General features: G+C 38.2%; 1 protein-coding gene across 9 annotated transcripts in view; it reads right to left on the bottom strand.

Moving 5' to 3' along the window:
• DTNA (dystrobrevin alpha) overlaps nt 1-20,528 on the bottom strand; it is a 372,603-nt gene that overhangs the window by 138,432 nt on the left and 213,643 nt on the right. For all 9 annotated transcript variants that reach the window (XM_081262933.1, XM_081262937.1, XM_081262936.1 and 6 more), the window contains one exon: nt 5,807-5,874. In XM_081262933.1, coding sequence (XP_081119059.1) covers nt 5,807-5,873 — 67 coding nt within the window. In that variant the 5' untranslated portion in view covers nt 5,874. The remainder of the gene's footprint in view (nt 1-5,806; nt 5,875-20,528) is intronic.

Here is a 20,528-nt window from a genome sequence, read left to right as displayed (position 1 = left end):
TCTGCAAGATAATGGATTGTAATTATTTTTTTCATAATGTCACTTGGATATAATTTTTTTAAAACCTAGAGATTCAACTCATTTGAATTATTTCTTATATTTATTCCATACTAGTACACAGTGAGGGCTTGGGATAAATAAGTAAGGGCAGAGATGAATACTACTTTCTCTATAGCAGTATATATTTGAAAATTTTCATAACAAAAAAAATTAAAGTGCATTTATTTAAGGGACCTTGATGTTCTCACACCAGCTCCTCAAACCTCTCCTCCTCATGTCATGGTTGAAAAAAGTGATAAAGATGAGCAAAGATAGAGGTAAGAAATTGTGTCTGTTCAGTGACCAGCTGTAAATTACTCCTCATCCATCTTCTCATATTTCTCTCTCCCTTCCTTCCTTAACTCTGTTCCTGCCTCTCTTACTTCCTTATTCCCTTCCTCTTGATTTTTTTCCATCCATTTATGAAACCAGCTCACCCACCCAACAACCAAGCACTTTACCTAATTTTTGACTTTAGCTTCATGACACTCCAAACGTTTCCACACAATTTATGTATGTTTCGCCTTCTGTTTTGATAGTTCGTTATATAATCTTCTATATAGTCATTTCAATTTTTACATATCTCATTCATTTTAAAAATTTGCTCAACAGAAATTTACAGAATGAAAATGAAGCCTACAAACTCTCCATCTGAACTCTGCCATACTTGATGACTCACTGAACGGAGGCATGTGTGTGCATGTGCATGTGCACATCTATTTGTGTGTGTGTGTGTGTGTGTGTGTGTGTGTGTGTGAGAGAGAGAGAGAGAGAGAGAGAGAGAGAGAGAGAGAGAGAGAGAGAGAAGAGAGGAGAGGGAGATTGGGAGGGGGAGATTAAGGAATTGATAGATCAAGGATGACACTTGGATTTTAACCTTAGGCAACTCAGAGGGATGACCTGCCCCTCACTGAGCTCAGGTATAAACAGGAAGGAACAGGTTTGTAGACAGGGGAAGATGAAGAGCTCAGTTTCAGGTATACAGGGCTTGAGCTGTTCATGGGATATGGCGGTGGAGGTATCCAGTGGGCAGGGAGTCTTGACGGGGCCAAGATTGGGGATATTTTTCCAAGAGAAGACTTTGTGCACAAGTATACATTCTAGATGACATTAGGAGGCACAAAGTTGGGAACTGAAACTTGTTACCACTTCTGAACAGTGCCCAGCTATTTTATAGTTGTTCAGAGCCTATGTGAACTAGACAGCAGCCTTAGCAGGGACATTGGCTTTTTTTGTGGTGGAAACTGTTACTGAGTCAATGATGAGCTCACCTCAAGCTGCTTTGTTAGCAGAACAGCAAGAAGGCAAGGCTGGAAGGGATGTTGAGTCTCCATGCTGACTGCTCTGGGTAAGCTGCTTCATGGGAATACAAGAGGTGGTTTTGAAGGACTCTGAACACTTGAGAGTTAGGGCAATCCATATGATGGCTTGGGTGGCAGAGAAATCATGGGTAGAGAGAACTGGCCAAGAACAAAACTGACTTCAGGGTCTATTGGGTACGAAGAGAGAAAATATAACAATAGAGTGGTGGTGACAGAAGACAGAATGGTGATCTATGGTGTTAAAAATCTTAAAAGAATAAGAAGCATGAGAAATGCAAAATCAAGTGAAAATGGTCACAGTGTTCAACATGGCCTGTGGTGGTCGGATCATTCATGTCATTTTTTCTGGATTTTTGAAATTGGTGTTCCTAAAACTCATAGTGTGTATGACAGAGCATGTCCCACCTTCCTTACCAACTGTGCCCTTGCTGACTGCCATCACTCTGAAGAGGCCCGCCTGCCCTTAAACAATTCAGCATTGTTTCCTGAGGGCCCATGTTGGCCTCTTTTGATTTGGGTTCCCTCCTTCAGGTGGAGGCCAGTGGTGTCTTTGCCTTCTCCTCAAGGAGGCCCACTGCTAGGTCCTCCAAAGGTGTTTCCAATTGCTTCCCTCCCATTAAAACCTAGCCACCCTGGGCCCCCTGGCTTCCAAGCAAACAGCGATTCAGTACCTAAGGTGAATGGATCTGAAGATACATGCCTAGGGTGTGTCCCTAAAAAGGAGTTTTCAATAGTGAATGACACTGAGAGCATGTGTTCACAAGAAATTGAGAGCAGAAAAACACAGGAGAATTTCATCGTAAGACAAACAAAGTTATTCTGCTAAAGGCCAGTCTGATAAACCTGTTTGAGCAGATCAACTAAGTTGTTGGCTGAAAGGTCAAGGTGAAGATGATGTTTACATTTAACTAGAATTTTTTTCTGCTGTAATCCAAGACACTAAGTAAGCTGATAAATAGGGTATTATAACAAGCAGAGTTTTTGGTTTAGTACAACTCGCCCAGGATTTCTTTCAAAGTAGATGGCCAGGATTTCTTTAAAAGTAGACTCACTTACTTGTGAGTCTGTGCTGTCTTAATTGCATTTCTTTGCTGTTTCTTCCTGCTTCTGCTGCTAGTGGTAATGAGCTCTGAGTAAATGTTTAATGCATATGTTCTGCAATCTCCTAGATTTGACAAACCTTCTTATCAATTATTCTCCCTATGGATTGTCGTTCTGTCTTTATAAGGCAGGCTTAACATTCTCTGCCACCTTCCTAACTTTAGACAGATTTCTTCCTGCCTCTAAGGCCTCTGGTATCCCTTTGCTCAGAGCCTTTAGCTTTGGAAAGCTTCCCATTATAATTCTCTACTGGGCTTCTGTGAGATGTCAATCTCCCAGTTTCTTCCCAGTTTTATAACCCAGGGATGACTTTCTCAAAGACATGGGAGTCAGCCCTTTGACATGCAGTCATTCAAGGAGATCATGTCCTATCTCCCAGTCTCTGCAGTGAGGAAAGAGCCTAACTTTTCTCCTGCACAATTAGCAAATGTGGATGGCAGGCCTAAGCACATTGACCAAACTTCCCTGTAGTCCTCTGGTTATTTTCCACTCGGCACCCTGGTGCTCAAAAACTCTATCTGAAGTCAATCCTCTCCATTGAAAGCAGTCAATTGTTTTATCCAGTAGATTCCTACCAACTGAGGATGTGCTGATCTAAAATTGCTGTTCAAACTAATGGATGACTAAGGTCAGACATGTTCAGCCGTCTTGGGCTGACAACTGAGTCATTAGTACACCCAGGGAGGAATGATGCATATTTCTTGGGCTGGTTTATGTATTCTAATCATTAATGAGGAGAACTTATAAACTATTTAATAAACTCTCCTGACAGTCTGAGAACTCTCTAGGAAAAGATAATTAAAATTTGGGAAATGAACACATGGTTTTCCTAAGTCTCTCTCCCTTGAAAAAAAATTGAGTTGTTCTTTTTTTTTTTTTTGTGACTATAAAACTTCTGTCCAACTTTCTTTAGTTGAACAATTTTAAGTCACTAGACATTTGCAACATTCCTATTTGTGCCTTGTACTACATAAGGTGCAGAAGGAACTGGGCATTTAAATTCAGATATGGATTTGCAAAAGCATTTTAGTAAAGCACACTTCTAGAATTCTTATGGTGTGCCAGCTGATACAGTCTTTAGTGTTACAAAATAAGTTCAAAAATCTTCGCCAGATTTTATTACCTTCTTATAGTAAATAGTACTTATTTTTTCTGTATTCGACAGGACATTTCTCCACTCTGTCCTATTGGTCTATTTTGATGCTTATGCTCCTTTGGATTTTATTTATATGGGCAGTGGCAAGTAGGTGTGCTTTTCCCCTAAAATGTATTTTTTTAACTTTTTCCCTCTTGCATTTTAACTTTCCAAGTATACAATATATTTTCTTTTCTAGAAATTCATTTACTTTTAATTGACAAATAATAGTTGTGCACATATATCAGGTACATTGTGATATTTCAATCTATATATGCAATGTCGAAGGATTTTTCAAGCTAATTAACATTTCCAACTCCTCACTAACATATTTTTCTGTGGGAAAAATGTTAAAAATCTGTTCTTTTGGCAATTTTGAAATATGCAATACATTATTATTAACTGTAGTCACCATGCAGTATGATAGATCACTAAAACATATTCCTCTGGTCTAGGACTTTGGGAGGCAGTAACTGGGCTTCTTGCCTGTTGGGTTTGTATCTATTTAAAAAAAAATCCCTATTCCAGGTGACTGGCTACGTCATAAGTAAAGATTCAGGTACCAAACAAGGCCTAGATAAAACCACAAGGCACTAGATAAAATTGTATTGGAATATCTTGACTGAAACTCTCAGACTTGATATTCATCTCTAAAAATGGAAAAAGCAAGGAGCATGATTGAGATTCCCTATGTCAGCTTTAATTTTCTTTCCTCTTTCTTAGTTCTAATGATGTCTTGGTGCCTCCGATTTATTGAGAAATGATAAAAAGAAAATCTGAATCTTATTATCTAGGACTTTCCTTTATCTACTCTGACCCTCATTCTTGCCAATCACTTCCCAACTTCCATAGCAACCTAATTTTTTCCTACTATATTCTCAGGAAAGGAGGTTCACAACTCAATTTGCTTGTTCTCACTCTTTATGCAGGAGGGAGAAATAAAATAAAACAACAACAACAAAAAAAAAACAATAAAAGAATCACAGGATTTTTTTTGGTAATATTTAATTTGAGACATCTGTTTTCCCTCTAATGTCAAGTTGTTGCTCTTTATGAATAAGAAAAATGTTCTATAAAGGAGATAATACCAATTATACCATGACTATGCATTTACATAAACCAATAGCCTTTATTTAATAGGTTCAACACCCGAGGCTGTAAATACAATCTTGGTTAGGTTTTCCTTGTACCTCTAAGCTCGGTTTGTTTTGTTTTCCTTTGTACTTTAAGAAAACTAGTGTGCAGGACAGAATCCCCCTCTCCACACGAGATTTGAATGATAGCTTCTAGTTTGATCCAGTATTTGTATCTAACTCTTCTTTCTCCTATGAATAAATGATGTTATTTTGCAGGGAAGACATTAAAGATTTGTTTCACAATTTTATCTAGTGTCCACACTATGCCAGTAACTGTGACAGTGCAGGAAGAGGAACACAGACTTCAAAGTTTAGTGGACAGAATCAATGTCTGTACTAAGCAATGTTTACCAAGTGTCTCTGGGTATGTGTGTGAATATAAATACATAGGTCCATAAGCTTTTCAAAATGTAAATCTAGAGAGAGTTCAGTAACAAATTATAACAAATCACTAACTCTTACCTAGTAAGAGGCAAAATGGCCAAATGTATGCTTTATGCATTTTTCTTAAGTTTTAAGGAAAAGTACAAATGCCATAAGGATTAATGTGTGAAGCCATTCTAACACGTGATTGGGTGACTCCCGTTAAGGGCCTGAGGCGCTTTGGCTCTGTCGAAGCTTTCCCGACCCTTTCCTGATGAGAGAGCCCATCCGTGTGGGGGTGTGCCTGACCACTGACCCCGGGGACCCAATCACTGACCCTGACCTTGGAGTGCAGCCCCCCTCAACCTTCATTGGATGGAATTCTCCCCTGAATCTCTTGTTCCCCAATAAAAGGCTACTCCCTGGCGTGTTCACTCTCTCTCTCTCCTGCTAGCCCTGAGTAATCCTTGCTGCCCTGCTGGGCAGTTAGAGGAGGGAACCAGAGAGGGGAGCCGTCTCGGACCTAGCAATATAAATAAGGTAACTGTCTGTGTGTTTTATTTCGATCTCTTCTAACTAACTTTATGCCTAGAACCTCATTAATGAAACCACTGCGCAGGCCGCGTGGTAGAGATTAAGTAGTTATTTCTAGCCTTTCCATGAATATTCAATGAAAACTGTAGGGAGTTCCTTAAAAGTTCCATACTTACTCATCTCTGCAAACAGCTGTCTTCTTTCTGCCATGGTATTTCCTCTTTTCCCACTATCTTCAATCATTCTATGAGAAAAAAAATTGTTACAATATGCATTATCTTCACACTAATAAGGCAATCAGCCATTTGTATGTAAACACATTTGCTGCATTTGTGCCACAGAGAAAAACTATTTTAAAATTGTGGAGTATTTTAAAATTACAAAGTACAGCTTTACTTCCACTAATCTAAATGGCTGTACGTATTTTTTCATATGTAATGTTTTTGTATTTTGTTGAAGGAGGAATAAAATTTTTATTTCCTAGCATAAAATTACTACAATAGCAAATGACCTTATACTATAACTAAATACAACCATAGACCATCTGTTAGGAGATTGACTTAAAATATAGTGTCTCCTTTGATTCTGGGAATACCTATCAAGGCTACTAAGCAGATTTGGTGGCATCCATTAAATAGCTGATGAGACTGAGAGTCTCATGGACTTGGTGGATAAAAGGCATAGGACCTTTGGACTCTGCGACGAACATACATCCCACCTCTTTCTTCTGCCATTTGTCCCTAGCACACACACACACCCTCAACTTAGAAACAGGAAACTTTCTAATATTCATCTCCAAGTTGGGTTTCACAATGTGCAACAGTTTTCCTGCACATAATAATTTAAAATAAGGTGGTTGGGTTCACCTGTCCTTAACCAGACCATTCTCTGCTGTAGAACGATTTTAAAATACTATTAAAATGATGAAAGTTAAAACAGAGAATAAGAAAAGATATAGCAAATTAAAATTTAGCTTGAGGAAAGGAAAGGAAAGTTAATGTAAGTGCTGTTTAGTTGTGTAGTAGGCTTTGGGCTAAATCGTAGTTTGGCGGACTTGATTTATAATCATATCTAATTAAACTATTAAAGACTCAAGTTTCCTCTCTCATACATGCATGTCCATATGCACACATATATATACCACAATGACTTCTGTTTTGATTTTCAGGCATGGTTAACATAAGGCAGAACTGCATGCATCTTTTTGCTTTTTTTTTTGTATTTATTCTAATTAGTTCTAATTATCAATGTTCTAATTTGTTTTAATTATACGTGACAGTAGAATGCACTTTGACATATCATACATATATGGAGTATAACCTCTCATTCTTCTGGTTGTTCCTGTTGTGGAATCACACCAGTCATGTAGTCATACATGCATGTAGGGTAACAATGTCCACCTCATTCAATGTCACCATCCTTCCTACTCCCATACCCGCTTCCCTCCATTACCCTCTGCTTAATCCAGAGTAACTCTACTCCTCCCTAGGGGCCTTTCACCACCACTTATTGTGAATTAGCATCCACATAGAAGAGAAAAAATTCAGCTGTTGTTTTGGGGGGAGGATTGACTTATTTCACTTAGCATGATATTCTCCAGCTCCATCCATTTACTGGAAAATGCCATCAGTTCATTCTTCTTTAAGACTGAGTAATATTCCATTGTGTATATATACCACATTTTCTTTATCTATTCATCTGTTGAAAGACACCTAGGTTGGTTCCATAGTTTAGCTACTGTGAGTTGAGCTGCTATAAACATTTATTGGCTGTGTCACTATAGTATGCTGATTTTAAGTCTTTGGATATATAAAGAACTCAAAAAACGTAGCACCAAAAAAACAAACAAACAAAAAAAACCCCAAAATAACCCAATCAATAAATGGGCTAAGGAACTGAACAGACACTTCACAGAAGAAGAAATACAATAGATCAATGAATATGCAAAAAAATGTTCAACATCTCTAGCAACCAGAGGAATGCAAATCAAAATTACTCTAAGATTTCATCTCACCCTAGTCAGAATGGCAATCATCAAGAATACAGGCAACAACAAATGTTGGTGAGGAGGTGGGGAAAAAAGTACACTCGTATATTGCTGGTAGGACTGCAAAATGGTACCACCAAATGGAAAGTTGAATGGAGATTCCTCAGAAAACTTGAAGTGGAACCACCATTTTTGCCTGTTTTTTGATGTATGCTATTCTTTCTCAAATCTAGGTCTTCAGGCAGGCATGTTCTTTTGGTGACTGGACTGCCTTCAGGTCTCAAGTTTGTCTGAAATCTTTCCCAGCTCAATTTCTGCCTGGATTTGGTGCCTTTCCTATGAACCTTCACAGGGTATACAATGCCTTTCTCTTGATACTGAGCATTCACTCCACACATGTTTGTTCCATCCTTCTGCACTCCAAGAACTGTGCTAACCTCTGGGCATACCACAGCTATCAAGTCATAATTTCTGCCCTCAAGGTGCTTATATGGTAGGGGAAGAGATACAAGAGCACAAAAGCATTTGAAACACAAGCAGCTGGAGGCAGTCATAGAGGTAGAAAGAAAGATGTGAAGATGAGAGAGGTTGATTTCCTGCAGCTGCATTTAACAGAACGGCAAGCAGAAGCCTTCTCAGAAGTTAATGGACTGTGTATAAAATGACTCACGCGAGAGGAAAAGAATTAGTGTAAAAATGATTTTTATAGTTTATAGATGAGGTGTCCCCCAAGAAGCCCATGTAATAGACAATACAGCAATGTTCAGAGATGAAATGATTATATTATTAGAGCTGAAGCCTAATAAGTGGATTAATATATTTGACAGATTAATAATTTGCAAGGACTTCTGTACTGAATGGTGACTGTAGGAAGGTAGGAAGTTCTTGGAGGAAGCTTGCCCTTAGGAGTGACTTATTGTCCCCTGTCTCTTTTCTCTCTCCCCACTTCCTGGCTGCCATGAGTGGCCAAATTTTCTCTGCCATGCCCTCCCACCATGATTTTCTGCCTTGCCTTGGGCCCAGAGCTATGCAGTGGGCCAACTATGGACTGAACCTTTAAAACCATGAGTCAAAATAAACTCCTCTAAAATGTTCTTGTCAGGTATTTTGGTCACAGTGTTAGAAAGTTGAGTAACACAATAATGTTGGTTAAACTGGTCAAATAGCTTCATGTGTTACTTCTAAGGATATATCTACTGCTAAGGAGAGAAAGATAGACCTGAGATAGCCTTTCTTAACAGAATCAACGGAAGAGTCTACACACATTCATAACAGGTTAGACAATAGAACCAGGGTATAGCCTAGCTAGCAACTGGAAAGGAGGAGAGTTATTAATGACCTTCTTCAATTTGTTAACAACTCACTGCAGAACATGGTCCAATCTTCTTTGGATGAGATTTTTAAATATGCAAGTATTTAGTTGACAAATAGAGATGTGGAGAGAAAGTCCTTTTCCTGATACATATCTTCCTATCTCCTTTACTCCATAAGAATTGGGTAGCTAATCACTTGACATCCACAAAATAGTTCGCCATTTAGCCTCTAGTTCAAGGTCTCAGAAGGAAGTTGAGGCAATAAGAGAGACAGGGGATGGAGCCAGTGATGTGTTCTTGTATTTGTCCATATGCTGGTATGAAATGAAAAGAACCATCAAAATAAATAATCAACAATGGCAGATTGGAGCTCTTACTGGGAATATCAGCAAGCTGAAGACTAGCATTTTAGCTCATAGCTCTTACTGCCTGGACCATTTACTTACGCTGCTGTGACATCTCTTTACCTAGTTAACGTTGTGTGTCCCTGTAAAGTTTTCAAAAGAGTAGTAACTTCATTAATTTGAAGTTCTTTTTGTGTCTAGAAAAATCCAATCAACAACTGAGGTGACCAGTTAGTATCTATTAATTGAATGAATGAAAGAGGGGAAAAAATACTGGAAGTGGAAAAGAGAGAAAAACAAGAACTAAATTTTCTTTCCATGAAACGGACTTTCAATTAAATATATTTCTAACTTCTGATTCATGAAAAGTGAAATCCAAATTGTACTAGTTTCAAGGATTCATTATTTGAAATGAAAGAAACTAATTTACATTTATTATAATGTAGGATTGTACATTTTTAAAGCAAAATCATGTCTCATGAAGAAGAAGTTGAAAAAGATGCAAACTATATGAATGTCGACTTTTGGTTTATTCTTCACCATTTTTTGGTTAATTAATTCATAAAAGAACCATCATTAGTTATACAATAGGTTTTAATTCTCACTTCTAAGTAAAATGTATACCGTAAGAGGAAAAGAAGGAAGTGTGAAATAGTAGGAGGAGGTGTGAAATAATAGGAGGAAAAAAATACAATTATAAATATAAAAGAGAAAAATAATACACTTCTCACTTTACCCCCCCGAGTTTCCTAGAAAGCAGAGCTGTTAGGTACAATTGGGAACACTCATTCATTACTCACTGATCATAATTATCACAGTAAAAGAAGAGGGGAGCATGCTAGCTTAAATAGGGGGAGTCTTCAACAAAGTGAGCTCAAGGGTCGGCCAGGTAGGGTCACCTCTGTGGGCTCCTTAATTTCCAATCTGAGTTTGATTAGTAGATTAAGATGCACATTCTTAATTAAGATGCACATTCTCATTATCCAAGAAAGAGAAAAGAACACAATCTTCAGCAGAGGAAGGACTGAGGGGTTTTACAGAGGGCAGTTTTGCTTCTGAAATAATGGAAATTTCCTAGTACCTCTTTTTTTTCATGAATTTTTGGTATAACAACTCTTTCTGAAGTCACTTGGGGGAGGTGAAGGGAAAATAAACTCTGTAATGATACTAATGTGGTCACATGGGTACACATGGTTTAATGGTCATTTTTTCTCTCTCTCCTTTATGTAGACAAGATGCTTACAACCTACAACCTTAGAAATTATCAGAGTATTATGCAAATGTCAAAAAGAGTGAAAAGAACTAATAGTGATAAATGCATGATGAACCCTTTTACATGAACTCCTTACTAGAAATCCATCCCACAAATTATACAGGGCATGCGTTGTTCTCAATAATAAGAATCCATCCATTCATTTAAGAAATATTTATAAAGTAACTATAATTTGTCAGACACTCTGTGGCTTTCTCCAGATCCAAAGATTAATAAGACAGGATCCTTAAGAAGCTCGTAGCCTAGAGGGGAGAACACATTTTCCTAGTAAATACTTAGTATTTGGTGTAATATATGCTATAATGAAAGCATGTGCTCTTTGATATAATAGTTTGTTTCCAGGAAGATCTGAGAGAGACATCAAAGAGAAGGAAATTCTGGAACAGAATTTTAAAGAATGAATAGGAATTTTTCAGATAGAAAAGAGTTGAGGAAGAAGAAGGTATCATAAGAAAAAAAAAAAGCCTGGTGCATTAAAAAGGGTGTGGTCTATTGGGAGATGGGAGTCCTCAGCATTGCTGGGTGCAAGTGTGATTGGAGATGCTGGTGAGAGGAAGAGGCATGAAGCCTAGAAAGCGGCACTGGTCATTCCCAGACAATCCAGGCCCTTCCTACAGGAAGGAGAGTGGGTACCACCCAAGGTTAAAGCAGGGAGTTGATATACAGAGATTTAGGCTTTGGCAAGATTATGCCAACATGGCTTGCCAAAGTCTAAATTTCTGTGGAGTGGAAGAATATTGGGTAGGCCAGAGAGTAGGGGTGGAGCATATGACTAAAGGAAAAGTCCAGTTAATTGGCTACCTCTGTGCCTTAGGAACACACATTATGTCTTGTGCCAAAAGGCTGATTTGAGAAAAACTTAGGAGACACATTCAGTAGGACAGGGTGATTGCTAGGCCACATGGAGAATGGGAGAGGAAAGGATCTCAACTTTCACCCTTCCATATTGGGAAATGACCTTTGCCTCAATGGCAATAATGAGTTTGTAAGAGATGGGGCTATAATGACTTCTTTCAGCCCAGTCACCAAAAGAAAATCACACGACTTGACAAGAAAGTTATCAACAAGGACCCTGCATATGGGGAAGGATAAATTAAACAGCCTGAGAACCAGTAACAAATAAAGAATACCAAATACCAAAACAGGGTACAGAGTGTTAGAAGAAATGTGAATTATGTTTTTGCATATTGAGAATAAGTTCACATGCAACTTTTGCAACCTCAAGTTACTGCATGACCCATCCTTAATCCAACTCTACCCAACATATTTCTATTATACATGATATATGAGAAGTTTTAAAGGTATTCCTGTAACCCTGAGAGGAAGTACAGAGGCATTATTATTCTCAAGCTATCATGGAAGATCTTGAGACTCACTCAAGCAGGTAAGGTGGCTGTCCAAAAACAAAGAATTATTTTCTGGCATAGAAGGACATTGGATCCTTTTTTCCCCCTGTTTTAGTATTTTTAAATATTATTTTACTGGTGCACTATAATGATACATGATAGTGAAACTCACTGTTACAAGTTTATACATGTACACAATATAACAATATAATTTGGTCAATTTGTTCCCCAGCATCCTCCCTTTTCCTCCTGTCCTCCATCACTCTGGTCCTCAGTACCCTGCTCTACTGGTCTTTCTTCTATTTTCATGAGATTATAGTACAGTGTTTTTCCCCCTTTTTTTCCTCTCTCCTTCCACATGTGAGAGAAAACATATGACTGTTGACTTTCTGAGTTTGGCTTATTTCACTGAACACAATGCTCTCAAGTTCCTTCCATTTTCCTACAAATAACATAATTTCATTCTTCTTTATGGTAGAATAAAACTCCATTGTGTAGATATATCTTATTTTCTGTATCCATTCATTCATGGATGGACACCTAGTCAGGTTCCATAATTTGGCTATTGTGATATTTGTGCTTGTTGGTTTTGATTTTTAAATTCCCAGGCTAACATGGATTCCAATTACCAGTAATTTTATTCCACATGCATCTGCTCAGCACACATTACATTTTCTGAAATTGGTAAACTGAAAAGACATTGATAGGACTGGGTGAATAGCAGACAACAAGGAGAATGGAGAAGACTCACAGGTCTCTCAAATTTCACTGGGGAATTCCTCTGCATGTGATTTCTTAATGGACACCTCCTATTTTAAAACACGGTTATACTAAAAATAATCATGGAGATTAAAACAATTCCCAGTGACAAGGTTTAGGTAAACACATAAACACATCAACTCACACAGTGATTTGCACTCTCACAATTTAAATCTGCAGAAGCTGGGCAATGTTTTTAAGAAATGTCTGGCTCGGCTTTGCTTTAGCTCCACTTTAGCAAACACTTGAAGACTCATAGACTGTGTTTAATATAGTGAGATTGTTCCTACATTTTATATCTCTCCTTTTGCTCCAGGTGGATGACAAGAAAATTCTGGGTTCAGCAATAACCAACTGCTGCAATCCCTGAAGTTAATAACTCCAATGAAGGCCGTCTCCAGATCCTTTTCCCCTTTAATTGATTTATTGGTGGCACATAAATGCCCACTTCCATTTCATATGAGAGGAAGGACTCTCATATGACTTTCTCAGATTTACATTCTAGTCCTAATCTTTGGCAATATAATAAAAAAATTATTCAGAACTCTTTCCTGAGGCAAAGTATAATTGCATTTGCTTTTACCTCCTCGTCCTTTATCTACATGAGCCCTGAGAGTGGGAAAATGGTGCTACTAAAATAAATGCTTATAATGAGTTTCTGACTTAAGTCTTTTACTTTGAACATCATCTTATACTCTTGGAACTAGGGTCTTTTTATTGACTGATTGATTGATGGTTGATTTAGCAGGGACATAGCTGACTTAGTGACTTTAGTGTAATGACCAGCTAGATGGGTTATAGATTATAAGGGATTTGGTCTTGTCTCTAAAGTATTCAGCATAGTTGTTCTTAGCTGTGACTGTCCATCATACAAACCTGAGACCTTTACAAAATGCGAATATCTAGACCTACTGAATCTTGAGTCACAGCTGAACACTCATACTTTTCAACTGCACCCTAGATGTATCTGATACACAGCTAGGGTTGAACTAGAAGTATGATGATAGTTGAGTTTAACTTTGAACTTAATTGTCCAACCTTAGGTTGAAACCCTTATGTTGCTTTGTAGTATGTTTCTGTAGTTTATAAGATTCACTTAAAAATGTTCTTTGGGCCAAGGGGGAAGACAATTAATTCTTTTGGGAAATCTAAACAGATACATATAGTGACAAAGGTACCTAACAAGGCACCCATTAAAAAAAAAACACAGAAAATGCCATTAAAAAGTGATAAAACCATTTTTATTCTGGAAATAACTACCCAACTGCTCTTTCAAGACAGGTAGGAACCTCTTTGGCTGAGGTAAGGGTGTACAAGATGTTAAAGAACATTTGGTTTTGTTTACTTTTTATGTGGCCTGGGGAGAAGCTAAGACTCCTTTTCAATAGCCTGTATCAATCATGCCTCCCCCTTGTTGTTAGCAAAGACTGAAGACTGAGGCTGGGAGCAAATAGGCATAGGTCAGAAGATCCTTTTGGAAGGATGATAATTAAAACTTAGATGATCAGGTGAGATTTAGAGTTGTCAAAATGTCTCCGAAGAAGTGAAGAGTCCTGTGTAAGACTGATCAAAAGGATCTCATGGGTCCCTAAGAGGAGATGTGGACAGGAGGAGGCTGCCTGTCCTGGTGCCTTGAGCACTGCATTAGGACCTCAGGCTTTTCCAGACAAGCCCATGTTAAGCCATAGGATGTGTCTTGGGACAGTGGCTTTGGGCATGTGTGCATCTGCATTTTCATAATATTACACGTATGGCCCACTTTGTCATGGTGGAGCCACAGCTGAACCTAATACTGGAGGGTCAGAATTCCTTGTCCTCCTCCTGGAACTGCTGAATTCTTAACTTCTGAGGGCAGGTGCTAGGAAATGACTGCTTTCCAATGGCTGGCATGAGATATTGCTGTTCTTGATTTACCGTAAGATGTTACTATTCATAAAAATAGGTCTCTTTTTCTTAGAGATCTAATAAATGAAAAAAAAGTGAAATTCCCCCCCCCCCACTAATAATCACGAGACTTTTTCTTTAACTTTGCAACAAGTCAACTCCAAATTTTGTAATTGAATTTTTGAACTCTACTCATCTCATTATAGTAGGAATATATTCCATTTATACATAAGCACTGATATACATAAAATAACTTAGAGAACTTTAGGAACTGTAATTTCAATTTTTTTCAAGTGATTGGGCTTAATTAAACTTTCCAATGAAAGACTGCTGTGGTACAGGATGTGCTTAGGTGCTTAATTGATACAATTCTGCCTATAATTTCTTTTAAGATTTGGACGTTTTAATGATCTGATAAAAGGTTTGGATTCTCATAGATAAAGGAACCATGGTTCCTTACCTGAGCTGGTTTAGGGGAAGAAAGCCAGGATTTAATGAGAATTAAAAGCACTTTTATTTTCTGTTAGTGAAATGGGAGCAGCCAAGTGTAGCAGACACACCTACAAAGCACCTGTCCCTGGGAGAGAGTGAGAAGGATGTTGGTGGCCTGACAAGGCCAAGAGAGAGAGCACTGCTGGGCTCCTCACGTGGGAGGGACCAAGGTGCTTGGACATACTAATCCAACAGTCACGCGTCAGGCAGAAACTCGCATCTAGAAAATCCAAAGACATTACTATCATGACTTCTGGAACTTAAAGGATTCTAAGCCGTCTTTTGTTTTGGAAAATCTTAGAAAGCTTAGTCGAAAGAAACTGATGCTCCCTTGTCCAGTTCTAATGTGCTGAGAAAACAAAACAAAACAAAAAACAGAGGCTGCTACTGACCACCAGCGAATGATTACCTGGACATCTGGGAGCAGATTTGGGGAAAGGAAGTAGGAATAAAAGTGCAGGGCATGTCAGTGGGGGCCAGGAAGGTGTATGTGTGTTGAATTTCCCATTCTTTTATAGGGGGGAGTTGTGATGAGTTTGGAGAGATGTGATAGGGAGGGGCAGGAAAGTATATTGTATTTTTGGCAACAGGACAAGAAAGTCAGGCTTCTTCTGAAAGAGGAAGAAATGATAATGATACTTATGGCTAGCAGAGCACTTAAAAATTATCGTTTTACGAAAAAGATGATTACATACCAGGCACTATGTAGGGCTTTTATCCTTATGTTCTTAAAAGAGCACCACTATATTGGTTTTATTAGTATATTTCACCTTGTAAAAATCAAGGTCCAGAAGACTAAGCAGTTGCCCAAGTGGATAATTTATGGCTTGACCCAGCTATTACTCTCTTCGGTCTATACCCAAAGGACTTAAAAACGCATACTACATGGACTCAGCACATCAATGTTTATAGTAGCGCAATTCACAATAGTTAAACTGTGGAACCAAAGTAGATGCCCTTCAATGGACAAATGGATAAAAAACTGTGGCACATATACATAATGGAATATTATTCAGCAAAAAAAGAGAATAAAACCATGGCATTAGCAGGTAAATGGGTGGAGTTAGAGAAGATAATGCTAAGTGAAGTTAGCCAATCCCAAAAAACCAAATGCCAAATGTTTTCTTTGATATAAGGAGGCTGATTCATAGTGGGATAGGGAGCAGGAGCATGGGAGGAATAGACAAACTCTAGATAGGGCAGAGGGGTTGGAAGGGAAGGGAGGGGCATGGGGTTATTAATGATGATGGAACGTGATGATCATTATTATCCAAAGTACAGGTATGAAGACACTAATTGGTGTGAGTATACTATGTATACAACCAGAGATATAAAAAATTGTTCTCAATATGTGTAATAAGAATTGTAATGCATTCTTCTGTCATATATATTAAAAAAAATCTCTAACTTAAAAAAATGATATTGTGTCAACCTAAAACTAAAAAATAAATATTAAAAAAAAAACAACTAGACATGTCTGTCATGTCTGTCTACATAGCCCATCTGGCTTCTTCAAAAAGACCAAAATGAGGCTGGGGAGTAGCTCAGTGGTAGAGCAGTATGCCTATCATGTGCAAAGCCTTGGGGTCAATCCCCAATACCAAGGGAAAGAAATACTCACAAATAAATGAAATTCTTAAAAACCTTAAAAAAAAAGAAAGAAAGACCAAAATGGAATAATGGAATGGATAGAATGTTATGACATAAGACTCAAACAATTTTTGTGTTTTTTCACGAATATATTGATTGAAGGATGTTGCCTACACTAATATGTTAATGGATGCCAGGAAAGGTTGGTAGGATACAATTTGTGGGTTGAACCATGTCCCATATTTGCTAAGTTAAGAGACCTCGAGCTACAGCTCAGGATAGCTAAACTATGGAACCAACCTAAGTGTCCTTCAACAGATGAATGGATAAAGAAAATGTGAAAGATATACACAATGGAATATTATTCAGCCTTAAAGAAGAATAAAAAGATGGCATTTTTCAGTATATGGGTGAAACTGGAGAATACCATGCTAAGCTAAATAAGCCAATTCCAAAAAAAGAAAAAAAAAACCGAAGACCAAATGTTTTCTCTCATATGTGAATGCTGATTCACAATAAAGAGGCAGGAGGCTAGGGAAGAATAGAGTTACTTCGGATTAGGCAGAAGAGAGTGAAGGGTGGGGAGGGGAAGGGGTAGGGGGATAGGAAGGATATTAGAATGAATCAGACATTATTACCCTATGTGCATATATGACTACACAATCGGTGTGCTTATACATCATGAACAAGCAGAAGAATGAGAAGTAATATTCCATTAATGTATGATGTGTCAAAGTGCATTCTACTGTCATGTATAACTAATTAGAACAAAAAAAGAGAGAAAGAGAGAGAGATCTGTGAGCCATAAGGTGTCTTTCTTCTCCACCTCCCCCGCCACTTAATTTTCTTCCACTTCTTTCCTTCTTTTCATTTTATTCCCTTATTCTCTGATTTGAAGTTCTTTTCTTTTTCTTTTTTTCTCCCTTTGCTTACTTTAGTTTTATGTGTCTGAGGGAATGGAATGCAAATCAACAAACTAGACGGTCCTGACCTTGAGGAAACAAAGTCAAGTAGAGTGGGAAGAGAAATATCACGTGGGGTCCAGGGGAGTCATGTTGTCCATGATCAATGGCATGAAGATCATCATGGTACTTTATACCACCTTATACTCAGAGCAAAGGGCTCCTAGGCATGAGGACTCCGGTGGGAATGGGGATAGAGGGGTGGTCACTTATTTGGGGGTGATTTTGATGAAACGAGAATATCTCCTTACCGTGAAATCTCTCTGCAATTTCCTGTGTGTCCTTGAGATTTATCTTAAAATTTCACCACCCGAAGTTTATTTGATGCCCTAAGATATACAAACATTCTTGGGAAAATCAGAACGTTCCATTTAGGGCAATTAATTTAGTTGCTTTATTCTTAATTCTTGGCTGAGCTAAACACAGTGGCAGGATCGCAATTTTGATTCACTGGGAAAAGGAAATCATAATGGCTCTAGTGTGCTTGTTAGGGGAGTTCAGGTCTGGGTGACACCCTCCAGAAGCCACGTGGGGAAGCTGTCTTGTGAGATAAAGATGATGGAAGGACAGATGGTAGATGAGGGATAAGATAGAGCGTAGAGGATATCAAAATGTCCATTACTATGTATTTACAGATTCAGAACCAATAACAAAACATAGGAAGAGCACGTTTCCATATTCTGCACAAGAAGGGTAAGAAAAGACAATAGATGTGTCTTTTTTTTTAAAAAAAAAATGAATTCTTCTTTTCCCTACTGATTATGCTTTATGTTATTGAAAATTTATTTGGGCCAGAACAAATATTTTTAAAGGGTAAGTCTCAGCAATTCTAGACTAGAGACAAAGTTACCTTTTTTTTTTTTTTAACATGCATTTAAAATGAGGATGTGCAGGAACCTACATTTAACCATGTTTCAATCTAGTAAATTAGTAAACTATTATAGAAAAATCCACTTAAATATTAATCTTATTTTATTTTTCCTTTCCATTTAACTTCTCTCTGTGGTAAATATCTAAGGCTGATGTAATATAAAACAATTAAAAAAAAAACACCAGTGACATGGCAGGGACACTAATGATTGCCATCTCCTCAAAGCACAGCCAAGCCTAGGGGTTAATGATTGCAGATGTCAAAATTAAATAGGCCACATGGAAAAGAAACAGGCAGAGGGTCTGTGCAGCCAAACATTATGGCTGCAAGATCTCCAGCAGTCAACAGTGGCATTTTGCACACTCTGGTTGTTTGCCCTAGACCAGGGTTGACAGGCACGACAGGAGTGCGGAATGGAAAGAGAAGAAACAGAGGCCGCCCTTATTTCTTGCCTCTGGATCTGTTCCTCTGAAGTATAAGGCCCTCAGTTATGTTCCTTCCATTGAAGGAATTTTGTCTGGAACCAGAAGAAGACTGGGAGAAATCTGTTTGTTGTGAGAACCATGGCTCTAAGTTGGCGGTTGCCAAGAATTTGAGTGGGAAAGAATAGCTGGTGCGAACGCGCCTTCCTTTTTGGTCTTGGATCATCCAGGGCCCCTGAGTCATCCTGGGGAGGCACAGGCAGGGATGCCTGGGTTAAATGGTGGGAAGGGACTCCGAGGTGACTTCACGGAGTGTAAATTAAGCGCTTGCTATGTGAGAATAGGTTGAGCACTAGTCATTTAACAAGAATTATTTTATTTTTTATCCTAACGTGTCAATACGTCATATTAGATTACTGTATTTTATAGACGAGAAAATGAAGGCTGATGAGGTAGATAGAACAGAGCCCCCACCCTCAGAGAGGCCCACGTCCTGATTCCTATGATCTGTGAATATGTTACTTTCCATGGCAAAAAGGACTCTTTACTACACATGTGCTTAAGTTAAGGATTTGGGGATGATGAGGTCATCATTTAATTACATCCCTGGGCCCAGTATAATCACAAGTGTAATCACAAGTGTCCTCAGAGGGAAAGGGAGAGTCTTCACAGATAGGAAAGAGGAAAGGCCCCCACACCAGGGAAGGCAGGTAGTTTTCCAGAAACTGAAAAAGGAAACAGATTCCCTCTAGCATTTCCAGAAGGAAAGTAGCCCTGCCAACATCCTACTTTTAGATCTATTTTGGACTTCTGGATCTAGAGAACTGTAATACAGTTGTGTTGTTTGGAATCATTAAATCTGTGGTAATTTGTCACAGCAACAATGGGAAACTAAGACAGTTGAGAAGGGTTAAGAAATTTTCAGAATATTGTAGCTATCGTATGCCGAACTTCCTCCCAGTCAGATGTAATCACAAGATTACACGATATATTTAAATATTAAGTAGCTCTGGTTACTTAATTAACATAATCGAATGTTATAAAAATATATATGATTAAAAATCTCAATTATTAAAATATTGACTGCTCTAAAGACCATGATAGAAAAATCAATAAAATCCTAAACTAACACATCAAAGGCCATCTGAATGGAGGAAGCTCAGCATACGATAGCTACAATATTCTGAAACAGAAGAGCGACTAGCTAACCAAAGCGTGTGGAAATTAAGATCATATTACTGGGAACTTTATGATCCCCAAAAGCCAGCACCATAATGAATTGTATTAACCCAATTAAAATACCACATCTTTTTATTATGCTATGTTATTCTCACCATAATATGAAGAACAGAGTGATATACAACACAATTATGTAGAAAATGGACCTACCCAGAGAGCCAGAAAATGAAGCTAATTTCTGAATTATAATTTCCCCAACTCAGACCTTGTAAGTGGAACAAATAAAAACACACATACATGTTGTGCTTCTCTGATTCATGAGGCTCATACGTCAAACCACTCCATAGACACACCACGAGAAATAGTCACAGGGACTGCAAAACAGAACTGCAGCATCTGTAGTCAAATGGCATCAACACCACTGTGAACACACTTTTGAGAACTGGAAGAGCATGCTGGCGATGCATGAATAGGCG

Source organism: Spermophilus citellus (genome assembly GCF_964194105.1).
Source record: "Spermophilus citellus genome assembly, chromosome: 12".
NCBI lineage: Eukaryota > Metazoa > Chordata > Mammalia > Rodentia > Sciuridae > Spermophilus > Spermophilus citellus.
This window is presented reverse-complemented; position numbering and strand designations above follow the sequence as displayed.